This window comes from Rhinoderma darwinii, chromosome 2 (genome assembly GCF_050947455.1).
Source record: "Rhinoderma darwinii isolate aRhiDar2 chromosome 2, aRhiDar2.hap1, whole genome shotgun sequence".
NCBI lineage: Eukaryota > Metazoa > Chordata > Amphibia > Anura > Rhinodermatidae > Rhinoderma > Rhinoderma darwinii.
The window spans coordinates 426,160,956-426,180,165 of record NC_134688.1 but is presented as its reverse complement, the minus strand read 5'-3'; the positions used below and the strand labels follow the sequence as shown (position 1 = coordinate 426,180,165).

The 19,210-nt window shown below is 40.6% G+C and overlaps 1 protein-coding gene across 1 annotated transcript in view; it reads left to right on the top strand.

Annotated features, from left to right (window-relative positions):
• NSRP1 (nuclear speckle splicing regulatory protein 1) overlaps window positions 1-19,210 on the top strand; it is a 72,101-nt gene that overhangs the window by 45,249 nt on the left and 7,642 nt on the right. Inside the window, exons 3-5 of the mRNA XM_075854328.1 lie at window positions 8,470-8,526; window positions 11,397-11,525; window positions 18,583-18,790. Coding sequence (XP_075710443.1) covers window positions 8,470-8,526; window positions 11,397-11,525; window positions 18,583-18,790 — 394 coding nt within the window. The remainder of the gene's footprint in view (window positions 1-8,469; window positions 8,527-11,396; window positions 11,526-18,582; window positions 18,791-19,210) is intronic.

Sequence of the window (19,210 nt, the reverse complement as noted above, 5' to 3'; positions counted from 1 at the left end):
CTGTCACTGTTTGACACACTTGTAGCGGCAGTTCACAGTATTACAGCCCTCTCCTACTTACGTGAATGGAAGAAGGCTGTAATACTGTGAACCATCGCTACAATTGTGTCGGCGATGCACAGTATGTGCAGATAAAGAATGAAGGGGGAGGAGTGCTTGTACAAGCGCCGCGGCCTCTTAAAAACAGCTGATTGCCGGGGTTGCCAGTAGTCGGACCCCTATTGATGGCCTATCCTGAGAATAGGCTATCAATTTCTTATGACTGCACAGTCCCTTTTATTATTATAAATGGTATACGGGAGGGGGATCCTGTACATATTTTGAGGTCAACCCCAGGAGTGATCAAGTAGTAATGTGACAAGATATTGGTTACATACATACAGGCTAATCCCCAACCTTTTCTAATCTTTCTGTAACATACAAAGGAGGGTGTAGATTAAAGTGGAAACTAAATGGATGATAACATTTTTAGTGTCCCTTTAAATTTGTCTTCTATATAATTGATCAATTACACATTCATACGGCTTGTCTCATGACCGACATTGATGGCATATTTTAAGGACATTCCATCATTGTCCAATAGGTGGGGGTCCAACTACTGTCTGTCCCCCGACGACTCTGACTCCTGTCAGCTCCTGAAAAAGCTGAGCAAAGTGTCACATCATTTCCTAATGCCACTTTGTTCTAGCACTCGTTGAGGGTCACCGTGGCCAGACTTCCACCAATTTGGCATTGATGGCATATCCTAGTGATCTAAAAAAATTAAAGCGGTTGTTTCAAGACCGACATTAATGGCATAAGACGGGTAATTTAGCAGTCTCTGTGGTATCCCAGTGTTCTGTGCCGTGCTCATTGCATGTAAGTAACATTAATTATTAAGAAGTCTGACATGTTAATCCATGTTCAGTTACAGGCATTCCATAGTTTACGCTGTGTGACTATAGGCAACCCGTCTTTCGTCAAACAATATGGGTGAAAATGGTGTTACCTTTAAAAATAGACTAAAAGGAAAGCTTTGTACCTGGAAATAAAAGACTTTGTGTAGACAAATACAGAAGACTGACTTTACTGTGCTCATAGACCTTTAATAAAAGACATGTTGATAAGTGAGAATAATATAAAAGGTACAGGAAATTGTAATCTATCAGTGCATGCAAGACAACCGGAAATTGTCACTATAAACCCTTCACAAGGCAGGATTTGTATTGTCGACACTCCGGCCAAACAAGAGGCAGGTGGATCATTTTAAGTTGCATAGGTGAAACAAAGCAATCAATCACCTAAAGAAATCATCCAAAATAAGAAAAAATATAAAGTGTTTATCCTTCCCTACATCGTTTATAAAATGTAATTTACAAGTATGGATGTTCCTGAAGGTTGTTACAACTGGAGATAGGTAAGTTAATGGGGGGACATTATCAATTGTTCTACGACCGTTTTCTGACGTAGAGAATGCACAAATGCTGCAAAAGTAGCAACTTACACACACAAAAATTGCGACTTTTGTGACAATTCCATCGATCGTGTCCCTTTACCAAAAAGTATTTGGAACTTAGTGGAAGGGGTGGCGCCTTCCACAGTTTGACAAGTTTACTATAATTTAGGCAAGAAATTGGTGTAAATTATAGCGCAATTCCGCCTCCGCGCTTAGCTGCTGTATATTTCACCTTTAGCTGCGTGCAAGGCCAGAGATGCATTTCTTGATAAATTAGGTGCATCTTACTCCAGCTCTGTTTAGGTTCAGACCGGTGTATGATACCGGTGTTTTTCCCCCAATGTAGTGATTGTAGGTGCAGATTTTTTTTCTGAATATCCCATCAATAATCCAATTTAAAAAGTCAGCCGATCTGCAGCCAACAATGGCTACAGCTGCCATTTGCAACAATTTAATTTGTATCGGGGCCTCTCAACTGTCCCTCAATGGCGGATGTTAGCCGAAGTGAGGCTTAGGCTCGTCTGTTCTGCCTCGAGATAAGCCTCTGCCAGAAGTGTCTAGTTGTGGTGTGCCTCCCACTCCTGTGGTTGCGGTAGACAGCTGCTTTTTGGTTGAACAGGAGTTCACCGGCAATCTTCTGTGTATGGTGGTTATGAAAGCAAAAAACTAAAAAAACATGGGCACTTAATGATAGAAGGTGGTGGATTTTCTTATTGGAAAATTTCCAGAAATCTAAATAAAATTGACTTCACATAATACTAAGAATTTGTAAGATTTTTCTTTTGCTATTTATTTTGAAACAGAGAAACTCTATGGCCCACATTTGTCAATGTGCATGCGGGTATTTTTTTTATTTTTTTATACATTTTACTCCAAAATATTGTCTAATCTGCCGTGTGACATAAATATTAAAGGGGTTGTCTGGGCACTGGGCGGTTTTTCATACTGATGACCTATCCACAGCATAGGTTATCAGTATATGATTGGTGTGATTCAAGTGAATAGGAGCAGAGATGCAGCAAGGCCGCTATGCAGTGTACGGAGGCATCGGCTTCCAACACCGAGCACTGCATAACATCCGGTGCCCAGAGGTAGCCGGAACAGCTGATCGGTGCAGGGTCCGGTTGTTGGACCCCGACGATCATATACTGATGACCTATCCTGTGGATAGGTAATCCGTATGAAAATTCGCCCCGTGCCCAGACAACTCCTTTAATCATTTGTGGCAGAATAGAGAGCCATTTGCACCATGCATGTCAGTTTTGTAAAAGCGGAGTGAAAGTGGGCTTGACTTACAGCTCGGCCAGGATTTAGACCCATTTTTAAAATGCGACTTTTTTTTAAAAGTCACAAATGAGAGCAAAAAGTTGCATCTGTTCACACGGGTCCTGGTGTATAAAAGTGGAGTCATTTTAGCCAGTGTGAATGGCAGTGATGTATGTTGTGACAGATTTATCAAAGAAGTAGCATACAGTCATAAATTAGTCACAACATATGTCAATGAAAAAGCCGAGCATTAACTGCAATATTGGCTAAATTGACGTCACTTGATAGATTTGGGCACATGTCTTTCAGCTGGAGTCCGCATTCCAGAATTTAATCAGGTTTACAATTTTAACATGTTAGGTCAAAAATAAAATCTGTGTAGACGAGTTTACCATCCTGTAAGCATACATTGTGCAAGCTTCCTCACTTTCTACGTATGATTAATGTGCTCCCAGACATTTAAAGAATATACAGATACACAAGAGTGGGAAACATCGGACAGTCCAGGCCTCCCAATTCTTCCTGTATGACGGGTCTGTTCTAAGCTTGACGTACATATTGGCAGATTCCTTGCATTTTTTTTTTTTCAACATTGGCCTTTTTTTTAACTTCATCTACAGTTGTTTCATTTATAAGTGAGTCGTGCCTGGTACTCCGAGCCTTATCAGACCAGTTTACAGAGAGAATTAATCCTTTCGAAGAGTCTTACACCCATGGTGTATTTCAGTGTATGTTACAATAATACTGCTAAGTCATGATCCGTCATTGTAGAGTACAAGAAAAATGCAATGGTCTACAAGTTTCAACTCTGTAAGGTCTGGCAGAGATTTTAAAATATCGGATGGGGGTAATATTGGAGCCTTTTTTGTGAAAACTCATCCAAAAAGTAATGGCAGTGTTTCCAGCGAGGATCAGTGAGAATACGGTCTTAATTTTCTGCCCTGTGCTGTAAAATTGGGCAGTACCTCTGCTTTATTGTGTTCCCTCTTAAATCTTGAAATCACTTTTTAGAAATCTCCTGACATGTCTGTAATGATAGGGGTAGGGAAACGGACAAGTGAGCCCTAATCTACCCGCCACTCTGTCCCTGCCTACTTGCAACGACCCGCCCTAGGCGACGGGGTACAACTGGGCGGCGGTCCCTACGCTCAGTAAGTGCACAAGACAAACATACAAGGGAATATAAAGCAAAGGGAAAGGGGCAGTTGCCCACGGCAACACCGTGAGCAACAGAGTGGTGAACGAGCCAAGTCAAACCAGGAGAGCACGAGGTACCAAACGCAGAGCAGAAGAGTCGTCAGAAAGCCAGGGTCAGTATGGAGCAGGATCAAATTGTTAGGAGCTGTAGCTGGGCCAGGAAACCACACGGAAAGAATCACAAGCAAGGAGGAACAGGAAAGGCAGGTATAAATAGACAGAGGGCGGGAGCTAGCTGAGTCTGGCCAGGCTGCGATAGGCTCTCCCACTCCTAAGCCTGCCAGCCTGAGTGGTGGAAGCTGGAGTCAGTCTCAGAGAGATAGACTCAGGTGAAGACTGATTACCTCTGGAAGTTAACCCCGAAGCTGTGCCTGGCAGATCCTTTACAATGTCATTGAGATAATGAGTGAAAGGATCTTGGAACTTTTTTGAGCGTGCGCCTCTTGGGATTTTGAGCTCTATTAATGTTGTCTGTAGATGGCACACGAACTACAATGTGGGTCTGTACACCGTAGTTTTACTGTGCACCATGTACATGAGGCGTAAGACTAAAGATGCCCATACACTTAAAATAGCTGTCACTGACAGCTATTGTATGTTCACACGGCCTATTTACGGATGTAATTCAGGCGTTTTACGCCTCGAATTACACCTGAAAAAACGCCCCTAATACGCCTACAAACCTCTGCCCATTGCCTGCAACGGGTTTTACCATGTTCTGTTCCCACCAGCCTTTATTTTACACATCGCTGTCAAAATACAGCGCGTAAAATGACAGCTCGTCAAAAGAATTGCATGTCACTTTTTGGGGGCGTTTTTCATGGACTCCATTGAATAACACCTCCAAAAACAGGCGTAAAAAATACGCCGCGAAAAACGCGAGTTGTTAAAAATACGTCTGAAAATCAGGAGCTGTTTTTGCCTGAAAACAGCCCCATATTTTCAGACGTTTTTGCTCACTGCATGTGAACATACCCTCATGGCATGTTCACACGGAAACGGCAAATACGTCTGAAATTACAGAGCTGTTTTCAGGCGAAAACAGCTCCTGAATTTCAGACGTTTTTGCAAGTGCATGCGTTTTTCGCAGCGTCCATTACGGATGTAATTGGAGCTGTTTTTTTCAATGGAGTCAATGAAAAACGGCTCCAATTACGTCCCAAGAAGTGACATGCACTTCTTTGAGGCGGGTGTCTTTTTACGCGCCGTCTTTTGACAGCGACGCATAAAAATATGCCTCGTCTGAACAGAACATCGTAAAACCCATTGAAATCAATGGGCAGATGTAATGGAGCCGTCTTTCAGGCGTAATTCGAGGCGTAAAACGCCTGAATTCCATCCGTAAATAGGCCGTGTGAACATTCCCTTATTCCTTCTGACTCCCCCATGCACGCTCTGCCTTAGTCTTTTTATCTTCTGTGATGACAATTAATGGGGAATCTTGAAACATAACGTGTTTGCAATAGTAACCTGGCTACCGCAAGTCCACCTTTTTAGCCAAGCTCACCCCAACCCGTCCTATGTTGAAGATGCAGGAGACAAAGAGTAGAAAGTCCCCTTTTTTTCTTTGCAAAAGTTTCTTTGAATAGAAATCCGGCAGACTCTCTTTTTCTTATTCGTTTCTATGATTGTGTCCCTTTTTAAAGCGGCTCATTATCGTGTAACAAGTGTCGTCAAATATCACATGCAAATCACAACTGTTGTTTTATTCAGTGTCCTATCCTTTTTTATTTATTTTTGCGGATAGCATACTGAACCATTCATTTCTATGGGGCCATGCACACATCCGTTGTTTTTTGTTTGTTTTTTTTTTGCAAATCTGTGTCCGTTTTTCAGATTTATAGGTTCTATTCCTGTTCGTATTTACGGTCCGTCTCACCCATTCTAGTGTATGGGTCCGCAAAAAAGAAAACAGACCGCACACGGAAGCCAGTAGGATCCGTGTTTTGCGGTGCACAAAATGGAAACGGTCGTGTGCAGGATACCTTACTGTAACATATTAATATAGGTCTGAACACACGCAGACTTTTAGTGACTAAATTACTTACTATTTTACATTGACTTATTGTGGTCTTTTTTTTTTTTTTTTCTTAAATGGTGATTCAACGTGTTATTGTTGTAGTGTCCATGTTCTGCCTCTATTAACGCTGAAACCTTACCCACCTCTTCTATTAGGTACCAATACCACCGTTAACATTTTGCAACACTGCTAACGTTTATTTTATATTAGATCTAGTTGTTTCAGATAGTTTTAGTAACACACCCTGCCTCGACACAGTAAAAGATTGATCAATTTCTCTTGGCACATAGACATGTAACAAGGCAATGCCCTAGTTTCCTTTATACTTACATCCTGGATGAATGCCATAACTTGTGTGCTGGAATGGTTGTATTATTCTGAGACCGGAGGTTACTAAAGGAGAGAAAAAAAACAAAATTTTTGCATCAATTCTATAATTTTTTTTTTTTTTAGGGCTACTGTATTACTAAGATTTTTACTATTTTAATACATGTGGGAAATTGACATTCACGGTGCTGAGCCTCTTATATGCAATAGATTGTTGTTGGTGGGTCCCGCCTATGATTTACAGCAGTTGCCAGAAACCCTCTTATCAGAAAATGATCTTTGGATTTTTTTGGCCTGTTCTATTGATTTGTCCCTGTGTTAGTGGCGCCTGAAGTATCTGGTAAGTGCTCCACAGACAGTAGCAAACGTATTTGGCCTCATCGAAGGTGAATGTTCAAGTGGAGATTTCAATTGGAAATTATTTAGGTCATACGTCTGAATGACACAAAGTTGCCGTAAACGACAAGAATAGTCTGGTTCGCGCCTAACCCTTTCTCATCCATCAGATTTTTTTCATAACAAAATGAAGAATTATATGTAATATTTCTCAAAGGAAGTTGTTATAAAAGGTCTCGTGTGCAATTATTTGCTTTGGTCTTGTCAGATTCATATGTACAGTCCAGCTGTGTGTATGTAAGTGAACGCTGATGACAGGACAGACACAAATCAATGTTTCATAAGGTGTTCTGTAACGGCTGAATGAAGGAGAAACAATGGCGCTCTGCCACCTGCATTCTCAGAGACCTTCTATATAGTCATTGATGCCTGACCGTAATAACTTATCTGCTGTTGAAAACTTATGTCTTAGGTTCTTTTCTTGATAATTGACACGTGTACTGCAAAGGCATAAAATATACATACATAGGTGTGTGTGTATATGTATATGTGTGTATATATATATATATATATATATATATATATATATATATATATATATATATACCTATGTGGCAGGCATAAGGAATTAATTGTATGTGTTTATATCTTTTATCTGTACTAGTAGGGCTTTTGTTTCCTTCTTACTGCATTTAGGCCTCATGCACACAATGCGGAATTTGGTTAGGAAACTTTGCATCAAAACCGCAAATGAACGCAGGTAATTCCGTAGGTAAAATGCGCACTTAAGGTACGTCCCCACGTAGCATAAATACTGCAGAATTCCCAGGCGGAAATTGACATGCAGCAGATTAAAAATCCGCCCTGCAGGTCATTCTCCCCGTTTCTTTTCTGCTACTGTAATACCCTGCGGTAATTTTGTATGTAAATATTGCACTCTTTGCGCTACATGTGAACATACCCTTGTTTTAAGTTGCAGATTTTACATTTTGGTGTGAAAATAGGTGCGAATTATACGCTTGCCGATTTTTGATGCGTTTTTGAAAATCTTGTCAGATCCAATTTTGGGATGGAAACGCAAAATAAATTGACATGCTGTGGATTTTAAAATCCGCACTGCAGGTCAATTTACGGGCAGAAAAATTCAGCGATGTGTAGATTAGATTACTTGAGATCTCATTGACTTTGCTGGTACTGTATTATGCTGCAAATTTGCCGCAAGAATATATGCGCGGCAAGTCTGCACGTAATATGCATCGTGTGCATGTAGCCTTAAGGGTACAATGCGTTGTCAGCCAGTGGCCTGTGCATACTTGACCTGTGTTTCCATCAAAGGGCCAAACGTTACATTCATTCTCCTGTGTCCCCTATTTGCTGCAGAGAGGTGGTTGCATGTTCACGCTTCATCATACATTATAATGCTATAAATCGGGTCACACAAACCAATGGAAAATTGGACTGAATCAAGAGCCACATCTTGGGCCCCCATAATGTGGTTGGTTGACCAATACTGACATAAATGATGTCATCAGAAACTGTCTATGTATATATCTAGTGTATACTGCACCTGATTCCCTATTTTAGTGGTATTACTCATTTGCACAGGTAGTAGGTTGATGTTTCCTTGCATAAACTATATGTTGTAGAGCTCTGCTCCCTACTCTAGGTCCGACTGATTGTAGGGCAAGACATCACCCTTCTCTCGTCTGATCTGCTACAGATGTCATTATAAGAAGAAATATCCATTATGATGTAAAAATCAAATTTCTTGCATTACTGGTGGTTCATTTTTACAATTTGGAATAATATGAAGTGCCTTGTACTGTATCAATTTTAGAATTCCAATTCGCGTGTAATGTATATATGTTCATTAATATTCTTTGTCTAGTTGTCCGTTGGCGAAACTCTACAAAAGGAAGCGCTAAAGAAACGCGTGATGAAACAGGTATTGTGTGTTGTATAAATCTGTCTGACATACAATATTTCTTTTCAGTTGATCACTTCCATGCCAAATACTGAGTAACACCTACAGCTCATGGTTTTCCATATTAAAAAAGAGTATCTCTTGTAAGATTGGGATAATAAAGATTGAAAATAGAAGACCAAAATGTTGTGCGATGCTTTACCTATCAGCAGCATGTGGATAATACTCTTATGCTTCTAATACATGTTCGCTGTGTATTCCGTCTTATAGAATTTCTGAAGTACCGGACATACTTTTACTGCAAAACTTTCAGCTTCTTGAGCCAGGTTCATGTAATTCTCTCTAAGGCTGAGCTCAAGGCATCATCTCAAGTACATCGCAATGGTTGAACGGACTTGTGGAAATAGTATTCATGCCGCTCATTTAAAATCAGAGTGACATTGACAAGATAATGTTTGATGGGCTTGCACTGTGGCTATTGACCGCAGTTGCCCGGCCCACTCCAAAACTATTTAATTATACGCACTATAACTACTAAAATACTTTTTATTTTGCTGAAAATGTTTAAACAAGTAAAAGTCCAATGTACAACTAGAAACAGCTGTTAGGGGAATACATACATTTTTAATATTTTTATTTTTTATTTTTTTTAATCCAATCAATTATTCTCCTTCTCTCCCATGATCCTACTTTGTTTTATATTGCAATCAAAATGGAGAAATCTATAAAGAAATCTTCTTCTATATATCAAAGGGAATTCCTCCGTCTCTCAAACTTATGGGTGGCTGTAAGACAACTGTCTGCAGTAGGAGTGCGCCCCTCCTCCCCTGTACCTTATCCAGCATTAAAAAATACTATTGTAGTTGACTCTTTTTGTAAATTACAAAAGCTACCAATCCAAACTAATTTCTCCTCAAGCCAATGATTCCATATCTGCAGTATAAAAATAATCAGGCAGATTTATCAACGCCAATTTTTGAGCCGAACACCATATTTATGAAGACCTTGCACCACTGTTTCGTATTTGTTGTAATAAACGGACAAGGCTTCAGAGTTGTGCCAAGTCACTCATTTATCAAAGTTTTTCAACACTTTCTACTTGGTGTCAAAAAACAACGCCATGTCCCAATGAAAAAAAAGAAACTATATATTCACTCATTTATCTTTCAAAACTATTTCATTATTAAGCTGGCCATACACTTTAGATAGCTGTTGGCCAAACGCTTGTTTGGGCGAGTTTTTCTCTTGAATTCCCCAGTACACATGCACACTTGGCTCGGCCGGCGTGCATGTGTTCTCAATAGAGAGAGGGGAATAAGCCAGATGTCAGCTGTTTCTGTTGGCTGCCCAAACATTTTAATAACCAGCTAATTGAAAGGGGTTGTCTGCTTTGGACAATCCCTTCTTTAAAAAAAAAAAACTTTAGACTACCAGCTATTTTATTATTTATTATAAAGCGCCATTAATTCCGGGACGCTGCACATATGAAATACAGAAGGGTTTAAGTACATATGTGAGACAATTAAAACAACAAGGACAAAAAACATTCTCTATGGGATTGCCACAGATAGTGCTCGGCTCTCTTCGGCAGTCCCATCTAGAATGAATAGAGTGGAAGCGTGCATGCTTGGCCCCTCCATTGATTCAGGGAACTTGGGACCCCCATTCTCTTGATTGTTGGGGGCCCCCGCAATGGGACTCCCAGCGATCAAACACTTATCACCTATTCTGTGGATAGGTGATAAGTTGTTGTGAAGGGATAACCCCTTTATTGAATGACAGAGCGAAGAGTAGGAGTAGGTGGTGTGTGAGTGGGAGACACTAAATACTCGGTTGGTGCGGTATGAGGAGATCCAGGAGAGGGCCAAGTCTGTGATGCTAAGGGATAAGAGAATTTATAACAGGAGGGAGCAGTCGACTATGTCGATGGGAAAGGACAGTTCTAGAAGTAGGAGCACAGAGCAATGTCACAAGACTTTTGCAGTTAACAGATCAGCAGGGACTTTTTGGTTAAGGCCATTTCAGTAGAGTGTTGGGGTTGTTAGCCAGATTATAGATGGTCGAAAAGAGTTGGATGAGAGGTGGGAGGACAGTTCTTGATGGACATGTTGTTCAAAGAGTTTTGAGGCAAACCGGATTAGTAGGAAAGGGCGATAGCTGTGCAAAAAGGACTGGTCGAGTGACGTATTCTTATGGACGGGTGTGATAGTTGCATATTTTAAATAAAGACTGGAAGATTTCAGTGATTAGTGATATGTCGAGGAGACAGGTTAGGGCTGCAATCCGCTTTAATGTGTGGGGAAACCTACCAGGAAGTACTCCTTTCTCCTGCAGCGCCACCACAGGGAAAACAAAGCATTACACAGTGCATATTGAAATTATTAGGCTGTTATGCATGGATCTGCTGCTTAGTCCTCTAGAGAGAGAGAGAAGTTTTTTGTGTCCGTTTTCTGCTCTGGCTTAAACAGGAGAGTACTGAATGGGGGACCCCCCCCCACACACACACACTTTTCATACAGAATTCCCTAAAAGAGTGTTTGACTATGGGTTTTGTAAACCAAGCAAATAAGTGACCATATGTTGTTCAGGACCCTCTCCCCCCACCCCCTAACCAGTGTTAACGGTGCCCTGCAGTAATCTGGAAGCTCTTTCTTTAGTGTCTCTGTAGCAATCATACATCATGTAAAGTTTTGCAATCTAGTGTAGCTTTCCATATTTTATGCATTATCTGGTTAATCTCGCTTTTATCTAGAAGAGCCTACACAGGTGGGATGTTGAACTTGACCCTTTTCTGGTAGAGATCTATTAGAGTTTATCTTAATCATTCTGAGATCATTGTAATAAAATATGATGAATTGCAGAAATGTTCATGTTTATATCTCTCTTCTAAGACCAAGCTGGAAATGCAGAAAGCCCTGGAGGAGGATGCATCCGTGTATGAATATGACAGCGTGTATGATGACATGCAGACGAAGAAGGAAGATAATGCAGCCAAGATGCTATCTGGAAAAGACAGGAAGGTATCCCTGTACCCACTGAGCGCTAACTATTATTTTCTTATGTTGTACATATATATGAATTGAATTATGAATGCTACATTTGTATAACTGTTAATATTAAAATTTAGAAAAGAGGACACTGGCACTATCTACATGGGCACTGTGGCACTATGTGGGCACTGTCACTTTATATATAGGCACAGTGGCACTATCTACTGTGGTACTATGTGGGCATTGGCCCAATGTGGGCATTATCTACAGTGGGCACTGTGGCACTATCTACAGGGACATTGCTGCACTATCTACATGGGCAGTGTGGTGTTTTCAGGGGGTTGGGACAAAAGAAAACGGAAAAAATGAAATCCATCCTTTTTTTTTTTTTTTTTTTTTTAACGGCCATTAAAAACTGACAGACTGACTGGAAGTGGGTGAAAGTTTGGAGACACGCTGATGCAAAATGGCCATAAAAATGACTGTCATTTTTTTCAGCGCTGTGTGACTGTAGCCTTAGGCTCTATTCACACTGTGTTTTGTAATGTCTATTCGGTTTATGCACCGGGAATGCTCCCGGCTGCATACGTTAAGGCCTAGTTCTCACTGAGTTTTTTGCAGGCAGAAAATTCTGCCTGGAAAAATCAGCTCTGTCTTTTTTGCACCACATGCGTTTTTTGATGCGGTTTTTTTTTTTACCTCTTTCTTCAACAAGCAAAGGAAAAAAAACGTGAGCCATTCGCAGCGTTTTTTTTCCGTCTCCCATTGCTTTCAATTGGGGTTTTTGAGGCGGAAAACACCTCAAGATAGGTCAAGTTGCTTTTTTCCGTCTCCCATTGAACTCACTGGGAGGCATTTTCGGCCGTTCTTTGGCATGGTTTTCGACGCAGGTTCCGCATCAAAACGCGACAAAAAAAATCTGTGCCAACAGGGCCTATATGTATTCAAAGGGCCCTATTCACCCGACAGATGCCAAAGTTGGAGGTATATATTGGGAGATCCTTCTGACATACTCTGAACGCAGTGTGGATAGACTAAAGAGTACATAGCCCCTGGTAGGTTGTATTGTCAAAGGCCCCCTGCATGCGACCGTGCCCGTAATCACTGTCCGTGATTATGGGCACGGCATGCCGCGGACAGCCACCCACATTTGCAAAGTATGGGAGCACGGTCCGTAAAAAGCAAAAAATAGGACATGTCCTATCTTTTGTGAAGCCTTTCTACGGCACGGACAACCTCCCATAAATATACGGGAAGGTGTCCGTGGCCAATAGAAGTGAATGGGTCCGTAATTACAGACCATATTACAGATGAATTGTACGGTCTTGTGCATGGGGCCTAAGGCTGGGTTCTCACATTGCGATTTAAATAAGTTTTCTATGCAAATTGCAGAGAATCTGTGCCATTTTGCCGCAATTTGATAAAATTGCGGAAAAAGGAGGGTTTAGCATGATTCATGGTTAAAAGTGAGTTTAAACCGCGACATGAGAACCCAGCCTAATAAAGTAACCGGAAGATGGTTATCCACAAAATTATTTAGATAAGTCGAAAAAATTTCAGCACAGCGTAGGCGCCCTCTGGTCGTCTAGAAAGGATTATTATTTTTTTAATGCAAACAGAGGAAAAAAACTGAAATAGTATTTACATGTACACATTTTATGCGGTATTGGTTTGTGTTTAATTGCATGGATAAGTAGGTGAAGGAGGAATGGGCCATGACTAGGATGAACTGTACTGGGAAAGTGGCAAGTCAACCATTTACTAACTAATATTAGGGCCGATACACCTCATATGGAAGAAAGTACCTGCTTCCTGACCGCTGCATCATGTAGTCGAAGAGTTCGCTGGTGAGAGGTTGTGTATCTGCAAACATACTGGTAATAACTGTGTAAAGGTTTGTAAGTTCCCTCTTCCCAAATAATTCAATGGACGCTGATCGGTTTGGTGAGTCGGGCTCTAAGGTTTTTAAAGTTATCATTGCAGGTGCATTGGAGGCTGTACCTACTAGCCCTTCTCAATGAATTAGAATATCATCAAAAAGTTAATTTAATTCAAAAAGTGAAACTCCTATATTATATAGATTCATTACACACAGAGGGATCTATTTCCAGCAATTTTTTTTCTTTTAATGTTGATGATTATGGCTAAACGTTAATGAAAACCCCAAATTTAGTGTCTCAGAAAATTAGATTATTATAGAAGCCCAATTTCAAAAATGATTTTTCATTCCGAAATGTTGGCCCACTGAAAAGTAAGTCCAGTATATGCCCTCAATACTTGGTCGGGGCTCCTTTTGCATGAATTACTGCATCAATGCGGCGTGACATGGAGGCGATCAGCCTGTGGCACTGCTGAGGTGTTATCAATGCGGCGTGGCATGGGGGCGATCAGCCTGTGGCACTGCTGAGGTGTTATCAATGCGGCGTGGCATGGGGGCGATCAGCCTGTGGCACTGCTGAGGTTATCAATGCGGCGTGACATGGAGGCGATCAGCCTGTGGCACTGTGAGGTGTTATCAATGCGGCGTGACATGGAGGCGATCAGCCTGTGGCACTGCTGAGGTGTTATCAATGCGGCGTGGCATGGGGGCGATCAGCCTGTGGCACTGCTGTGGTGTTATGGGAGTCAAGGTTGCTTTGATATCGGCCTTCAGCTCGTCTGCATTGTTGGGTCTGGTGTCTCATCTTCCTCTTGACAATACCCTATAGATTCTCTATGGGGTTTAGGTCAGGCGAGTTTGCTGGGCAATCAAGCGCAGTGATACTGTGGTTATTACACCAGGTATTGGTACTTTTGGCAGTGTGGGCAGGTGCCAAGTCCTGCTGGAAAATGAAATCCGCATCTCCATAAAGCTTGTCAGCAGAGGGAAGCATGAAGTGCTCGAAAATTTCCCGGTAGATGATTGCGCTGACTCTGGACTTGATATAACACAGTGGACCAACACCAGCAGATGACATGACCCCCAAACCATCACTGACTGTGGAAACTTCACACTGGACCGCAAGACACTTGGAGTGATGCCTCTCCACTCTTCCTCCAGACTCTGGGACCTGGATTTCCAAAGGAAATGAAAAATTAACTTTCATCTGAAAACAGGACTTTGGATCATTGACAACAGACCAGTTCTTTTAACCCCTTCTCGCCGCAGCCCTTTTTCAGATTTTCATTTTCGTTTTTTCCTCCCCACCTTCCAAAAGCCATAACGCCTTTATTTTTCTGTCAATATAGTACTATGAGGGCTTGATTTTTGCGGGACGAGTTGTAGTTTTTCGTAGCACCATTTATTTTGCCATATAATGTACTAGGAAACGGGGAATTTTTTTTATATGTGGGGTAGAAAATGAAAAAAACAGCGATTCCTCCATGGTTTTTTGCGCGCCGTTTTTACGGAATTCACTGTGCAATTAAAACAACATGTTAACTTTATTCTGTGGGTCAATACGATTACGGCGATACCAAACATATATAGGTTTTTTCTAGATTTTACTAGTTTTACAAGTAAAAACCGAAGTGTAAAAAAGAAAATGTATTTTGTGTCGCCAAATTCCGAGAGCCATAACTTTTTTTTATTTTTCCATCAATTAAGTGGTATAAGGCTTATATTTTGCGGGATAAGCTGTAGTTTTTAATAATACCATTTTGGTGTACATGCGACGGTTTGATCACTTTTTATTTCATTTTTTTGTGGGAGATTAGGTGACCAGAAAATAGACATTCTGGCGTTTACAATTTTTATTTTTGTTTACGCGTTCACTGTGCGGGTTAAACTGATATATTGTAATAGTTCAGACTTTTACGGACGCGGCGATACCTAATATGTTTACTTATTTATTTTTATTTTTTTACTATGCTCTAGGGGGGAAATGGGAAACGTTTTTTTTTTTGTTTGTTTTTTTTTACTTTTCATTTATTTTTATACATAAAAAAAAAAACTAACTCATTTTTACTTTTTTTTTTATTAGTCCCCCTAGGGGACTTCAACCAGCGATCGTTAGATCACTTGCACGATATACTGCAATACTAATGTATTGCAGTATATCGTGATTCTGACAGACCTCTATTAAGCCATGCCAGAGGCAGGGCTTAATAGGTGCACAAAGATGGCGGACCTGGGGGCCTTCATTAGGCCCCCAGGCAGCCATAGCAACCATCGCCAAAAAGCGCTCATTACTCTGAAGTGTCGGCTGTAACAAACAGCCGACATCGGCATCGTAGGGAGCGGGTTCACTCCGTGAATGGGAGATTTTAATTTCCGGGATATTAATTGGTGTCATGGTTCGGCTTCAACTGCAAAGGGGAGACATTTCCTCAACCTGTTGCAGGAAAATTTTATGGGCCAGTTTGTGGAAGACCCGACTAGAGGTGAAGCTCTGTTGGATCTGGTCATTTCTAATAATGCAGATCTTGTTGGGAATGTCAATGTTCGTGAAAACCTCGGTAACAGTGATCACAATATAGTTACATTTTACCTATACTGTAAAAAACAAACGCAGGCTGGGAGGGCAAAAACATTTAATTTTAAGAAAGCCAATTTCCCCAGGATGAGGGCTGCAATTCAGGATATAGACTGGGAAGAACTAATGTCAAATAATGGAACAAATGATAAATGGGAGATTTTCAAATCTACTTTGCGTTATTATAGTGCAAAATTTATTCCTACAGGTAATAAGTATAAACAACTCAAATTAAACCCCACATGGCTTACACCTTCTGTGAAAGGGGCAATACATGACAAAAAAAGGGCATTTAAAAAATACAAATCTGAGGGTACAGCTGTAGCCTTTGTAAAATATAAAGAGCTTAATAAAATCTGTAAAAATGTAATAAAATTAGCAAAAATACAAAATGAAAGGCAGGTGGCCAAGGATAGTAAAACAAATCCTAAAAAATTCTTCAAGCATATAAATGCAAAAAAGCCAAGGTCTGAACATGTAGGACCCCTAAATAATGGTAATGGGGAGTTGATCACAGGGGATCAAGAGAAGGCAGAGTTACTAAATGGGTTCTTTAGCTCTGTGTATACAACAGAAGAAAGAGCAGCTGATGTAGCCGGTGCCAGTGCTGTTAATATATCAGTTGATATACTGAATTGGATGAATGTAGAGATGGTCCAAGCTAAATTAAATAAAATAAATGTGCACAAGGCTCCGGGACCAGATGGGTTACACCCTAGAGTTCTTAAAGAGCTTAGTTCAGTTATTTCTGTCCCCCTTTTCATAATATTCAGAGAATCTCTAGTGACTGGTATAGTGCCAAGGGACTGGCGCAGGGCAAATGTGGTGCCTATTTTCAAAAAGGGCTCTAGGTCTTCCCCGGGTAATTATAGACCAGTAAGCTTAACATCCATCGTGGGGAAAATGTTTGAGGGGCTATTGAGGGACTATATACAGGATTATGTGACAATAAATAGCATTATAAGTGACAGCCAGCACGGTTTTACTAAGGACAGAAGTTGTCAAACTAACCTAATCTGTTTTTATGAAGAGGTGAGCAGAAGTCTAGACAGAGGGGCCGCTGTGGATTTAGTGTTTTTGGACTTTGCAAAGGCATTTGACACTGTCCCCCATAGACGCCTAATGGGTAAATTAAGGACTATAGGTTTAGAAAATATAGTTTGTAATTGGATTGAGAATTGGCTCAAGGACCGTATCCAGAGGGTTGTGGTCAATGATTCCTTCTCTGAATGGTCCCCGGTTATAAGTGGTGTACCCCAGGGTTCAGTGCTGGGACCACTATTATTCAACTTATTTATTAATGATATAGAGGAAGGGATTAATAGCACTATTTCTATTTTTGCAGATGACACCAAGCTATGTAATATAGTTCAGACTATGGAAGATGTTCATGAATTACAGGCAGATTTAAACAAACTAAGTGTTTGGGCGTCCACTTGGCAAATGAAGTTTAATGTAGATAAATGTAAAGTTATGCATCTTGGTACCAACAACCTGCATGCATCATATGTCCTAGGGGGAGCTACACTGGCGGATTCACTTGTTGAGAAGGATCTGGGTGTTCTTGTAAATCATAAACTCAATAACAGCATGCAGTGTCAATCAGCTGCTTCAAAGGCCAGCAGGATATTGTCGTGTATTAAAAGAGGCATGGACTCGCGGGACAGGGATGTAATAATGCCACTTTACAAAGCATTAGTGAGGCCTCATCTAGAATATGCAGTTCAGTTCTGGGCTCCAGTTCATAGAAAGGATGCCCTGGAGTTGGAAAAAATACAAAGAAGAGCAACGAAGCTAATAAGGGGCATGGAGAATTTAAGTTATGAGGAAAGATTGAAAGAATTAAACCTATTTAGCCTTGAAAAAAGAAGACTAAGGGGGGACATGATTAACTTATATAAATATATTAATGGCACATACAAAGAATATGGTGAAATCCTGTTCCTTGTAAAACCCCCTCAAAAAACAAGGGGGCACTCCCTCCGTCTGGAGAAAAAAAGGTTCAAGCTGCAGAGGCGACAAGGCTTCTTTACAGTGAGAACTGTGAATTTATGGAATAGTCTACCGCAGGAGCTGGTCACAGCAGGGACAGTAGATGGCTTTAAAAAAGGGTTAGATAATTTCCTAGAACAAAAAAATATTAGCTCCTATGTGTAGAAATTTTTCCTTCCCTTTTCCCTTCCCTTGGTTGAACTTGATGGACATGTGTCTTTTTTCAGCCGTACTAACTATGTAACTATGTAACTATGTAACTATGTAATACTTCCCCTACCCGACTTTGGCGTATGGATACGTCAAATGTCGGGAAGGGGTTAAAGGCTTAGGAAACCTTTGCAGGTGTTTTGTGTAGATTCGCTGATTAGAGTGTGACACCATGAGTCTACAATCTGCAACTTTTACCCAATATTCAAATTTTCTGAGACATTAAATTTTGGGTTTTCAGTAACTGTTAGCCATAATCATCAACATTAAAAGAAAAAAAAAGTTTCACTTTTTGAATTAAATTACTGAAATAAATCAACTTTTTGATGATATTCTAATTCATTGAAGGACTAGTATATCTACACGGTGTGTGGAAGAATTTGGAAATCCTACAGTTGCCTTCATAATTAGAACATTTATTTTGCTGTTAGCCTAAATATATCCAGAATATCCTGAAAGCAGTGGAGCACAGAAAGAAGGAGCAGGAAAAAAGAATGGAGAAAAAAATCCAGAAAGAACGTGAAATGGAGGGGGAAGAGTTTCAGGACAAGGAGGCTTTTGTTACATCTGCCTATAAGAAAAGGCTACAGGAGAAAGCTGAAGAGGAAGAGCGAGAGCGGAGGGAAGCTGCAATAGAGGGTGAGAATTTCATGTTTTCACACATTTAAAGTGTAATCAGTAATCATGACCAGAAAATAATATTTACTATGTATAATATTAGTTTTCAAATTTAACAATTCTTGCAGAAATAGGGATAACACAGCTTTGGATTGCAGTGCCACTCTGAAAAGCTGATTGTAGAGTGGGGGAAGGGAATCTTGCTCCATGGAGCACTGATCGGCTGTTTGCAGCCATAATTATTATAATAGTTTTCCCTTCTTTGCCCACAACAAGGAAACGCGTCAGAAGTTATCATGCTATCTATTGTTTACTATGGGTTGAGTTTCAGCCCTCCATGTATACAGAAACTCTCAAAGTTTAAGGCCTCATGCCCACGACCGTAGTGTTTTTCTGGTCCGCAAATTCCAGGACCGTGTTCCGTGAAATGTCCTCCGCAGT